Source organism: Xyrauchen texanus, chromosome 37 (genome assembly GCF_025860055.1).
Source record: "Xyrauchen texanus isolate HMW12.3.18 chromosome 37, RBS_HiC_50CHRs, whole genome shotgun sequence".
Lineage (NCBI taxonomy): Eukaryota > Metazoa > Chordata > Actinopteri > Cypriniformes > Catostomidae > Xyrauchen > Xyrauchen texanus.
The window spans coordinates 15,600,898-15,614,618 of record NC_068312.1 but is presented as its reverse complement, the minus strand read 5'-3'; the positions used below and the strand labels follow the sequence as shown (position 1 = coordinate 15,614,618).

General features: G+C 38.1%; 1 protein-coding gene across 1 annotated transcript in view; it reads left to right on the top strand.

Moving 5' to 3' along the window:
- The window catches only part of LOC127631321 (GDNF family receptor alpha-2-like), a 138,485-nt gene that overhangs the window by 41,942 nt on the left and 82,822 nt on the right, over positions 1-13,721 (top strand). The window contains exon 3 of the mRNA XM_052109414.1: positions 7,728-7,814. Within this exon, the coding sequence (XP_051965374.1) occupies positions 7,728-7,814 (87 nt within the window). The remainder of the gene's footprint in view (positions 1-7,727; positions 7,815-13,721) is intronic.

Here is a 13,721-nt window from a genome sequence, read left to right as displayed (position 1 = left end):
CAGTCGCGAGTTCCCTCGGAAGGGAACGTCTCGGGTTATGACTATAACCCTTGTTCCCTGAGAGGGAACGAGACACTGCGTCGTCCTGCCACGCCCTCAAGGCCTGAGAGCGGCTTGCTTCATCGCTAGGCTAATGTGTATGTGTGCCGGCGTCACTTTTATGCATCCGGTTATGCCGTCACATGTTACGTCATGACGCAACACCAATCAAGATTGGAATAGTTTCATTCATACTTCAGAGGCGCACGCTAAGGAGCGTTCCCCAAAGAGTCGTTTTCAACGACGCAGTGTCTCATTCCCTTCTCAGGGAACAAGGGTTATAGTCATAACCCGAGACGTTTTCCTGTGAACCCTGTTTTATCATTGTTGAATGATAAAAATGTTCTAGTAGGGATGTACATGTCCTCCAAAGGCAATAAGAAGGTATTTAGTCAGTTGCAACAGCGTCAAACTTGAGATTCTTTATTTTTATATTCAGCACCACATTACAACACTAGCCAGGCAAACGCTGAAGCTAACGCTTAACTCCACAGAGCTCAGAGTATTTGGCAACACTGACATGAGTCATGTGGAAGCCATTTAAGCTCTAGTATTCATTATGTAATCAGTCAGGTTTATTATTTAAGTTTAGTTTTTGTTAGTTTAAATACAGGACATTTAAATAAATAGTTCTAATTTTCTATTTTTATTAATTCTATTTAGTTCTCATTTGTTGTATTGTGCACAATTTGAGTTTAGTTTAGTTTTCGTGACTCCTAATTTTATTTTATGTAGAGACAAATCACTGCAAGTCTTCTTAATAATTTGTGTTAACAATAATAACCTTAGTATCAGTATAGTATAGTACTATTTGTATCATACATTATTGTGGCCATTGGTTCTAGGTAAAGACATTAATGGTGTATCTTGGCACTTTTTCCAACACTCCAAACATTGTGGTACGGAAGCCTGGTTATGGGCTCTCATGTTTGCTGTGTGAATCTCTGGAACTCTCAAGCATGTTGGCATCTCACCTGACACTACAGTGAGATTGAGTGTTCTCAAGTAGAATTCCATCAGACATGTGTCTGTTCAGCTGTCACCTCACCATTCCTGAACTGGGCTTACTGACAAACAGAGACAGACACATAACAGAGACAAAGAGACAGACCACAAGACAAAGCGAGATGGAGAAAAATACAGGGGAAAGAAAGAGTCAGACTCCCTGTGGACTCAAGTAATAGGCTGTCTCTCCAAATGACCATCAAAGTTCACTTTACATTGTGATGATTGCAGGTAAAGGATTGACAGAGGGAGAGCAAATGAAAGATGGAGCTCTTTTTCAGATTGAAATGTCATTCTAGAAAGGACATATGCTAATTTATGTGTTCAGTGCACTTAGTAAGTGCTATTTAAAACAGGTTCCCACTGTGCTCTCTATTGTCAAGTTCAAACATAACTATTCACTCAAAACAAAGAAAAAAAAAAGATGATTCTGCTTACCCGGGCAGTTTTTTTGAGCATAAATTACTTATTAAAGGAAAAGCTTGCACAAAAATAAAAAAATATGTTGCACAAACCCTCATGTCTTTCTAAATCTATATGCGGTTATTTATTTATTTTTTTTACTTATTTATAGCACAAATTATATTTATTAAATATTTATAAAATATTTATTAGAGCACAAAAAGGAAATGTTTTAAGAATCTTTGTGCAGATCTTTGCCATACAACGGCAGTTTATAGTGACAACATATGCCGGCCTTTAAAAAGGACAACAACAAATAATACACAACAAATTTGTTTTATAAAATGCATTAAATTGGTCCATATGTGTCTTCTGTAGTCATTCAACATATATGTTTGAGGAACGGACCAACATTTTAGTCAATATTCACTGATAATCTTCCCCTCCACTGTAGCTCTCAATTCTCAATCGCCATTTAGCATATTCAAACTGGCAAGTATGGTTGTAATCCCACAAAACCAATGACAGAACAAATCTTCTAATTTTCATGTTTGGGCAAACTGTCCCTTTCTGGTACCTAAAACTTTATCATAGAAGGTTATCAGTCACCGAGGTTGATGCAGAATGTCTGTTTTAATTAGGCAAAAATAACTGGACTTGAAATTAGAATGACAAACTTGAAGTTTCTGATCCTCCCAAATGTTTTCAAATGAATAACCAATTCACTGACTAATTTAGCTAATTTAATCAGACGTTTAATATTGTGCACTGTTCAGTTTCAATAATAAATGTCTTGCTATTATGTCACATCTGTCTCTCTAACAGCAAACTTAATCCACAACTCTCGGTCATCAGGTGGACTGATGCTTTATATTCACTGTTCCATGTTAGTGGTTTAATGTGAGTCTTAGGACATACGCCATATTTCATCACATCACTATGCTTGTACACCATCCAGGTGTACCCTGTCCAGCTCAGAAACTGCAATGGAGCTCAAATCTTTGATTCTAACTGACTGTGGAGCTCGTATTATTGTCAAGTTAGACTGACATGAATGATCCCCATTCCCAAGCTTAAATGAGGACCTGACTGCCCCCCACTAGTATGTGTGTGTGTGGATCACATGGAATGATTGTGAATCAAAAATTTTGGATTAGAGCTGTCGAGGGAAAAAGGCAGATGCGAGTGCTACAGGCAGTCTTGATCATTCAGATTTTTTTGACAAACAAGCTTCAGAAGTTCAGTGCTGTAAGTTTATACTGGTTCTCCATCTTAATTCACAAATTATAAAGCTTTCTGAACAGACTTTTGGACTATTAAAAAGATTAAATATTTGTTACTGCATTGGGTTGAGTTTAATTTACAAAATACTCTTCAGACTCTCCTTTGCTCTTTAAACATCCGTGTACTGAATTCCATCTCAGTATGCTGAGACAACTGTTAGCCATTTGTACATTTTTTCCAGTGGAAGTTGCAAACACTTTGGCTCTTTGGCGCTATCAAAACATTGCATATTTTATATAAATATTTTTGTAATCCCGTTTGGTGACACTAGTGGGGCAGAAATTACACACTTCACCTTTAAAGGGATGGTTCACCCAAAAATGAAAATTCTCATTATTTCTCATACAGTGAACTACATGTGAATGCAAGTATTAGGGTTGTTATGATACCATAATCAAAGTTTACGATACTTTACCAGCTGAGGTATCACAATACCAAGTAGTATAACGATACTGTCACAGTTATTCAAAGTTCTGTTCTGTGGACTCTTATTTTGATATGGATTTTGTGTCATCCTTAGTTTCCCCTGGACTACACTTCCCATAATGCACTGCCCTTATCACTACCACTGACAGTGAAAATAGTGGTGTTCAGCCCTGTATGTTTGAACCGGAGTAATACACTGATGAGGGAGAGACTCCGTCAGATGTAACAACTTTGAGAATGAACCAGGAAGTTTTCGAATGGTTATTTGATAAATGTATTTATTTGTTGTAGAGTTAGGGTTAGGGTTTCAGCAGTTTTGCAAAGATGGATGAGCAACACACACAAATACTGTTACAATGTTTGCTGTGTGCTATAACGAAACAACACACACAAACAAACATGTCCGTCGTCAGTGTCCGTCAACAGTCGTGGGCAGAGCCTGTACAAAATGATGTCACATTGTACAGAATCTGCGAACGGCTTGTTCTGAGGCTGTGCTTATGATTAATGGAGATTAAAAAAAAAGGAATTGGAGGATTTTTATCATTATAGCGTGGTTGTGTTCACATACTGCCAACACACATTTATGTTCAAACACCATGTAAAAGTGATTTTAATTTTTTGCTTGATGTAACAAAAAAAATTATAATAATTTTGCTGCATCAAAACAGCCAGGTCAAACGGCAATGTCTTAAACTTTTATTCCATTATTTCTGTAATTATTTGAATGTTGGCAATATAAAAATAAAGATATTGTAATGTTGAAAAGACTGTTTTGAGAAACTGTTTCATTATTATTACTGCTTCAGCCCCAGTCTCCTGGTAAAGCAGCACGAATGCAGATTACAGACACAGGTTTTAGCGCACGTGTTAGATTAGGTGTGATCTAATTAAAGTGCAAGCTTAACGACGTTACCGCCACCATGCATTTGTAATTGCAGAAAATTAAATGAGTGCAACATCCAGTTTTTCAGAGAAATGGTAAATCTGTAAATGTTAAGATAAAATATTTATGTTAAATGAAGTGGCACTAACCCGTGTGTATTCTGCAGATGTGGGATGTGTCCGAAGGTGTTTAATAAGGTTGATGGTGTTTCCCCTTTTGGCTTGAAATCTCTGTAGGCATTCACAGCAGATGGGTTTTTCTGGTCTCATCTGCCAAATCTCTACAATCTCAATACATTAATTGTGTTGTGTACAAAGCTTCTCAATCCCCAAAGTTTTACTTAAATCCACATTATCCATTAGGAGACACGACCGCCAAATGAACATGCTGGGATTCAGACGTGTGTGTTTGAAGCATGGGAAAACCACTCATTGAAAAATAATATCATGTAAGGGGCAAATTCTAAACAGTATTTTGCGCTCTCAAAGGGCACTGCGTGAAGTGGACGCCACACATTAAGATTATATTTTTAATGTTATTGAAGACATAGGTCTGATTTAAATGAAGATTTTAGATAAATATTATTTATTACCACGCATACGGCATAATTAATGGTACTACCGTTTAAAAAATACTGTGGCACTGGCAGTATTTTGAAGCTTTAGTATTGCGATACTACTGTTACACTGGTCTACCGTGCTACTCTATTATGTAGCTCCAATAATGACATTAAGGAAACATAACATTAATCCATATGACTCCAGTGTTTTAATCTATTTCTTCAGAAGTGATATAATAGGTGTGGGTGAGAAACAGAAAAATATTTATGTCCTGTTTTACTCTAAATCTCCAATTTAGCTTTTACTTTCAGATGTGAAAATTAAACTAAACGGGCTCCAAGTGTGACTTTCAGATGTAAAAGTGCAAGTAAAAGAGGAGATTTTGAGTAAAAAAAAAGTTAAGCTCAACTGACAGCATTTGTGGAATGATGTTGAAAAATTTATTTAGATTCGTCTCTCCTTTTGTTTAATCAGAATCAAAATCAGAATGAGCTTTTTTGCCAAGTATGCTTATACATACAAGGAATTTGTCTTGGTGACAGAAGCTTCCAGTGCACAAACAATGCAGCAACAAGACAGAGATAATAATAAAAAAAATAGAATATCAATTAAAAGTGAATAGAAAATAAAGTATATAGAAATACACAATAGGATATATATGTATATATATATTATTGTCCCATACAATATCACTTTTGCCATTACATTCCCTTGCTTCTGTAAATACAAGTGTACAGTTCTTGAAGGGAAGGCAGGGGGAAACCAATAATCCTCTCAGCAGTCCAAACTGCCCTTTTAGTCTTCTGATATCCGATTTCATAGCTGCACCAAACCAGACAGTTACTGAAGTGCAGAGGACAGACTCAATGACTGCTGAGTAGAACTGTATCAGCAGTGCCTGTGGCAGGTTGAACTTCCTCAACTGGCGAAGGAAGTACAACCTCTGTTGGGCCTTTTTCACAATGTAGTCAATGTGGGTCTCCCACTTCAGGTCATGTGAGATTGGTAGTGCCCAGGAACCTGAATGACTCCACTGCTTCTACAACGCTGTTTAGAATGTTGAGGGGGTCAATGTTGGGGTGTTCCTATTAATGTCCACAATCACCTCCACTATTTTTAGTGTGTTCATCTCCGTCTTTTTTGACTACACCAGTGAACCAGCCGTTTAACCTCCCTTCTGTATACGGACTCATCATCATCTTGGATGAGGCCGATGACAGTAGTGTCGTCTGCAAACCTCAGGAGCTTGACAGTGGGATCCTTGGCAGTGCAGTCATTTAAAATGCTCCAGTGATCTATTGAAGATCCAAGTGAAGATGGGGCAAGCTGGTTAGCACAGGAATTTTGACAAGTGGGTGAAATACCGTCTGGGCCCTGTGCTTTCCTTGTCTTTTGTTTTCGGGAAGTCCTGGAACACCTCTTCTTCACAGATCTTAAGTACAGGTTGAGTAGCAGGAGGGGGAGGAGGGGGTTGCAGGATGTGTTGATGTTTGTGTGAAATGAAGGTCAGAGCAGGTGTGGATTGTGAGATTGGGCCTTTCAAATCTACAGTAGAACACATTCAGGTCGTCAGCCAGTTTTTGGTCCACTACAGTGTTGGGGGTAGGAGTCTTGTAGTTAGTAAGTTGTTTAAGGCCACCCTTGTTTTTCAGCTTCTCAGAGTATCATCTTTTAGCCACTCTGATTTCGTCCAGATTGGTGTCTGCATCCTCAACAACACTCCAATCAGAGCTGTCAAAGCTTGTAGTTCCAACTCTGTCTTATTGGTCCCCTCTTTACAGTCTTTACTACAGGTGTAGCTGATTTTAGTTTCTGCCTGTAGGTTGGAAGAAGATGAACCAGACAGTGATCAGAGAGTCCCAAAGCTGGTCAGTGGCCAGACCTATATCATTTATTTCATTTCATTTCATTTATGCATTTGGCAGACACTTTTATCCAAAGTGACTTACAGAGCCTTTATTACAGGGACAATCCACCCCGAGCAACCTGGAGTTAAGTGCCTTGCTCAAGGACACAATGGTGGTGGTTGTGGGGATCGAACCGACAACCTTCTGCTTAACAGTTTAGTGCTTTAGCCCATTACACCACCACCACTCACTACCACCACTATATGCATCCTTTATTGTTGTGTAGCAATGATCCAGTATAGTTCTGTCTCTGGTTGGGCATTTAATGTGCTGTTTGTATTTAGACAGTTCACGTGTGAGGTTTGCTTTGTTAAAATCCACAAGAATAATTATGTCTTTTTTTTGTGACTTTTACATACTTCTCAGAGCAGATAATATTGACTTTCATGGTATATTGGCCAGTGACTGAGGACAAGTTTAAGGTCTCGACTCCCGCTCAGATTGGGTCTCTCCCGCGACTGGTTGAAGCAGCTCTGACCGCACAGAGAATGACAGTTTTGGAGTTTGTGCTTTTTTTACATGCCCGTATTATTTAAACTTTAATTATGGATGAAATAAAGATATATCGCCAAGCTGTGATCTGTGTTTCTTTCAGTCACTTGAGTTGCAGCGCTCCTCTCGCGTGTCATCATTATAGTTTTATATGATCTCAAATTATGTTAAATGACATCAAGTGACTATTCGACAATGGAATTATTTTATTATTATTGCTGATATTTTTAGTTAAAAATGACAATCCACCAAGTGCAACATTTATTATTGTTTTCCACGAAGACACCCACCAGAGTATTGTAGACAGGCGGAGGCGGCAAGAAATTTGATGGAGGCGGCCGCCTAGTATTTCTCTGTGCAGGAAAAACCCTGAATACATGTGTTAACAATGTAGCAAACTAATGTTTGAAGTGTTTATCATTGCATAATGTGAACTTATCACATGCTACTTAAAAATAAAATAAGATGCAGTATAAAGTGTATGCTGTATGTTTTTAATTGATTACTAGCGTTCTAGCGTACGGCATATGAACTACTTTTTTTCCAAATACAAATGACAATAAATAAACAGTAACCAAGGAAAATGAGATCAAGTAGAGTTTAGAGGTCAGAGGTCTTATGTTATTTTGGGGAAGATTATACATAGGTCTACTTAGTGAGAATGTTGTCATGTGACTGTACAGTGTATAACGATAGATTGCTATTGTAATTATGCTCTTTTTGTAGGTGAAGACTTTTACGAGCCATCTCCTTATGAACCTATGATGCCTCACCGTCATTCAGATGCATTTCGCTTGGCATCAATCATCTCAGGTAAAGATCTTTATTTTTGTAATAATTTAGTTATGTATGTTAGTTCTGTCAATGTACTGTACTGTTCATTGTTGATTCTGTATATTGGCTCCCTTTTATTGTCATTTATTATATTAAGTTCAAAAGGTGCAGCACTAAATAAACATTTATGTTATCTTTTAATACAAATATACAGACTAGTTAATGCTTAAGAAGTTTTTCTTCTTGAATTTTTCATATATCAACAGTTCATTCCAGTTCACATCCAATATTGTAGAAGGAAAAATGAAGACATATTAGACCTTTTCTTTTCTACTCAAAAAGAAACATGCACAAATGATTATTCATTGGAATAAAACAGTTCTAGGCATTTGTCATGCTGACATGAGTCAAGATTAATGTTTAATTCACTGACTGCATTTATTATAGACAGTACAATATGTTCTTATGAGGACAGACACATTGCCTCCAATCCATTATCAGGGCCTCACAGAGCCGGGAACAACCAAAACAACCAATTTTTATTCCGATCTGAGCGAATTGCCAGGGAATGACAAATTCTGTGCACTCTGCAGAAAATAGTATATTCAACTGGGTTGCCAGATCCATCTTGCCAGTTTGTTGCATAATACCATTTTTGTCTTCAAAGGCCTGCTGTGAGGATGAGCTGATGTTTGGACTTTGCATATTTGTTTTGCAAATTGTCTTTCTTTATTCAAATTAATCATTGCAGCAGGGATTGGAGAAACATAAACAGACACAATTAGGTGATAGTGTAGCTCAATGCTTATATTCCTGTAATTACACTGAGACATAAGTTTCAAAAGGTTAAATGGCTTTATTGCATATTTGTGTGTGCGTCATAGTTGAAATCTTCAGTTAATTTAATAAGACTAAACTTGAAGGAGTCATGACATGCCTTATACTATTATTTTATACTATTATTTTAATACGTTCCTTGAGGTTCACTTATAATATTAGTAAAGTTTTTTTGCAAAACTACAGTCCTATATTTGTAAAGCATGGACATTTTCCATTTCCATTTGACCCTCTGACCCTCTGACCCCCACACACACACACACACATAAACACACACTTTTTTAAATCTTGACAAACATGGTATCTATGACATGCCATTGTATTGGTAGAAATCTAAAATCAAGGAAAAATAACAGCATATGGGTTTTGAATGACATGAGGGGAAGGAAATAATAACAGAATTAAAATGCTTGGGTGAACTATCCCTTTAGGAAAAATCAAGAGTCATTCCTACAATGACCCAAAGACCATAGTTCCAATTTAATCTTTGAAACTCTTGTCTCATTGCGTCTCACTCACAACCTTCGCAGATTGAGATGGCACCTCTTGATTTTATGTGACAGCCCAAGTCATCATTCTTGACTGGCTGTGTCTGGTCATTTACTACAGAGGGTGCAAGGAACAAGTGGACCACAGAACAAACACTGACATATTGAGGCTAAAGCAGGCAGACCCGAGCCTGGATCTGCTTCCTGGTGGGAATCTCTCCCATTCTGGAAATGGAACATCCTTTTGTGCCATATTTTGGATCTGGCAGCATTATTTGTGATCGCTTTGTTCTCTGGCTATAATACACAGCCCAGGATTCAACCATTGCTGGAACTGGCAGTGTGTTGCAGATGTTTCTCTGTGGCCAGTAATTGGATAGTAAGTCTAGCAATCTAAAAATACTAAAACACACAAAGTGGAATTCACTAAGGATGAATTGTGCCTGCTGATAGTGTTGTTTATTTGCACATGCTGTCTTTTATTTTAGCATTTGATTCACTGAATTATGCATATGCACCCCCAGTATTAGTGCTGAATGAAATTAGCATGCCACAGTTCACCATCTTGCAGGATAATTCTCAGTGCCAGGTTGTTGAGGATACGGATCCACAGAGGATCTTTTTGTGTTCCAGAAAAAGTCAGATCACAAAAGTTAGGTAGAAAGTCATGTTCACAAAGTTTATGAATAGAGGGATTTAAAAAAGGTTTATGGTGTCCTTCCAGTGTTGACAGCTCATCTATTATTTATTCTGTTTCTGTTTATGGCCAAGTAACTAGATGTATAAGACATGGAAACCCTTAGTGTGGAATTGTAACTAAATGATTCACATGAATAGGCTCATTTTCAGCTATGCTTGTAAGTCCCATAATGGCATGAAACACATATGTTGTTGTGATGATACCACTGAAAACAATTCCCTTGCAAAGATTAGGGTTAGGTTTAGAGGTAGGGGTTGTGTAGGGTGTCAGTGATGCCCCTGTATTGTAAAGTATGTTATTATAGTATTTCATTATGGGGTTAAATAGCATCTAACACTATTTGCACTTAATGTTATTTACAACGAATAGCATCTATCCTCATTTGCAAATTGCCTCTGCCTTTATACTGTAAAATAGCAATTTCGTTTTTATGAAAGCATCAACAAAATAAAAAAGGGGGAATGACATTAATCAATATATTCCTTTTCTTTTTCTAGTTACTTAGCCAGATTTCTGCTTGCCATGCTTTGGGGATTTGTCAAAATAAATGTGAGAGAGAGAGAGAGAGAGAGAGAGAGAGAGAGAGAGAGAGAGAGAGAATGAACGAACAAGGATTAGAGGAGATTCTGTTGTTAATAGAGTCTTCATCTGCATCTGAAATGACCCATGAAAGGAGTCTCATGTCATGTCGTAAAAAGTTGTGTAATATTTCAGGAAGACAGATTTTTTTGTTCACTCTTTCCCACACTGAACATATTGTGAATCACAATTTGAAACAGGTTAGTGGTGCTCTAAAAACTTTAACTCTTGGCCTACCCTTACAAGAATTATCCATGGTTTTACTGCAGTAACCATTCTATCATCATGGTATTTTATAGTAAAAGAGGAAGACAACAAACAGGAGGGAAAAAAATGGGACTGTAATGGGGTATAGTGGGCAAGGAGGAGGCGGGAACTGACTGAACAGTCAACGTAAGTTTTAATAACATAAAATCAACTTAAAAACAACACAAACACACACACACACTGCAGTCACGTGTGTCTCTCTCTCTCGAACTGGCGCCTCCGGCTCGGCTTTATCCCCCTCCTGGCTGATTAGCCCGATTCAGGGCCGGGCGTGTGTCCTCACGGCCCAGCCCTGCCCTCTTCCTCGTCACAGGGACAAAAGGCGAATTTGAACCTGGATTGTCCATATGGAATGAGAAAAGCTCACCCACACTCTCGTTACACCCCATGCCATTGTGACCACACTAGAGGTGCAGTTTGTATATAATCTATGCTTTTCCACCAGACATTTGGAGTGCAAATCGCCACGCTGTGTGGTAGCTGCTAATTACACCTAGTGCAAATAGTTTCTCCATTTTATAAATGTTTGCTTCTTCCTCTCAGTTATAAATAATATGCAGTATCACTCTTGCCACATCTTGCACACTTGCACCCTACTCCTCCTGCCCTTTGATACTCATTTACATTTATATTGCTGTAGTTTACTAATTTCATCTGTTCTTGTATGTCATCTCTCTAAACTGATATTTTTACGTTGTTTTCCATTTGCACTTTACAATAATTTATTTATATCCTACAATACTCTTTGCACTTCTGGTTAGATGCTGACTATATTTAATTGGCTCTGCACTTGTGCTCTGTACAGTGGGATTAAAATTTAGTCTAATTTAATCAAATCCAAAAAAACGAAAATAAACAACGAGTGACCCGATTTCAAGAATATAAATTAGATTAATTGCAAAATAGCAGAAAAGAGATACAGCAAAATACCATAGTCTCTACAGGTTTAGAATAACAAGAATCAGTACAGTTTTATGATCTAGACTGATAGTGGCCTACAGATTCACAATTCCTCCTGATCAAATCTTTTATGCCAGTAAAACAGTATTCTGACTGCATTGCATTCTGACTGAGTTTAAAAGATGGCAGTCTCTTTCATAAATTTTCCTTGTGTTAAAGGTGGGGTATGTGATTTTCTTTTTTGACCATTTTTTCAAAATAACTTGAAATCCTATTCCTAACCCACTTACTGGCTGTAAATTAGAAGCACTGAAATGAAAATTAAGCAATTTAATCATCTGTGGAACGGGCAGGACTCGAAAAACTCCAGCCGATCATTTTCAAGACCATCTAGAATCATTGGACAGAAAATGTGTCAATCAAACGGTCGTACCATGCCCCCCTCCCCCACCACCCTGGCGCACGTGTCCCGTTCGTCATCAGCTGCTTTCAGATGGAGCGGCATTTACTACACAGAGCTGTAGTTCATCACTGACAAGCTGGGCAATTTACCCTTCATTATCACGGCCCAGCTTGTTAGTGAACTACGGCTCTGTGTAGTATCGCCGCTCCATCTGAAAGCAGCTGATGGCGATTTACTAATCAATGAATGCACTTTATGTTATGTGCTTTACTGACGAGATGCGCATAACAATCTCATCTGATAACGTTATATCGGTCAGCCCTATATTTAGCCATAAACTTCGGCGACAACCAGGACGTCCAATATATTTTTATATATTTTATATTTATACAATATATATTTACATTTCAAAAACATAAATTTTCTAACAATACTAATGATTTATGTGACTGTTGAATGTTAATAATATCTGGTGCAACTTACCGCTGAATGTTGTGCCATGTTGACGGTGTTAGCAGGTAAATGGTGACGTCATGCAGAAACTCCAACCTATGCTAGCCTGGCTCGCTCTCGCGCATCTGAGTTTTCGCTCGTGCATGATTGCGCGTCCATGTTTTTCGAATGGGTGGAGTCAGGGCCAGCGTTGGAGGAGAGAAGTTAGGACATTATGAGTTGTGTATTTTCAAAATCTGCCGGCCGTTTTGCAAATCACATACCCCACCTTTAAGTATCTAGGTATAACATGTTCATTTTCTACTCTGTGTAGTAGTAGATGCTCACTCTTATAGTCATGGCCAACCATTACTGTCACAACAGGCCCAAAAAAGAAAGGTAATAATAGAAGTAATAAAATAAGACTTTATGAGCTTTCTACTAACATGCAGAACAGCCTATATGCGGCCAAGCACAAAAACACATAAAAAAGGCACACACAAATACACACCCATATTTGCACAATATGCACATGGGTAAGTGGGGCAATTAGGGACTGAAAACGGTTCAAGGAATGAAAACGAAAACTGAAAAATAGTTTTGTTTTTGCAGAATATAACCAAAACGGGAACAAAATCGTATTTTTATTTTTTCCAGAGTAAAAAAAAAAAAAAAACATAATATAAATGTTTGTAATAGGTTAATAACCCATTAATTTTGTTCTGATATTTATTTATTTTTTCATAAAAAATCAAAGAACCAAAGGGTTTATCACATTAAATTGATATTTTTCGAAATTACACTACTTCCTGTTGCACCAAAACGTATCGGTTACCTAACGTAACCTCGGTTCTCTCTAGATGAGGGAACGAGTATTGCATAAGCTAGCTTACGCTACTGGAAAGATTCATCTTTTCTGAGATATTGAAGCCAAAAAATTATCCTTAATTTTTGTATCCATTGTCAACGCAGTGCGGCAGCTGCAGACCTTGAGCGGGCTATCTAGCGAGCTCATAGGTTGCTCTGCGGCAACTGCTGCAGCCTATAGACAAGCTTGGGCGAACTCGCATCCAATGAGAGGCGTCCGCGCGCTCACTGCATCAAAGCCCGCCAAACTGGGCGTGACTAGAGTGCATATAAGCGTAGTTCGTAGGCTGGAACCCTGGTTTTCATTGACTGAAGCGAAAAGTCGCTCGTGGCGCGAGCACGGCCGGCTACGCAATACTCGTTCCCTCATCTAGAGAGAACCGAGGTTACGTTAGGTAACCGATACGTTCTCTTACGAGAATTTCTCTCGTATTGCGTAAGCTAGCTTACGCTACGGGAACCCATTGTCAACG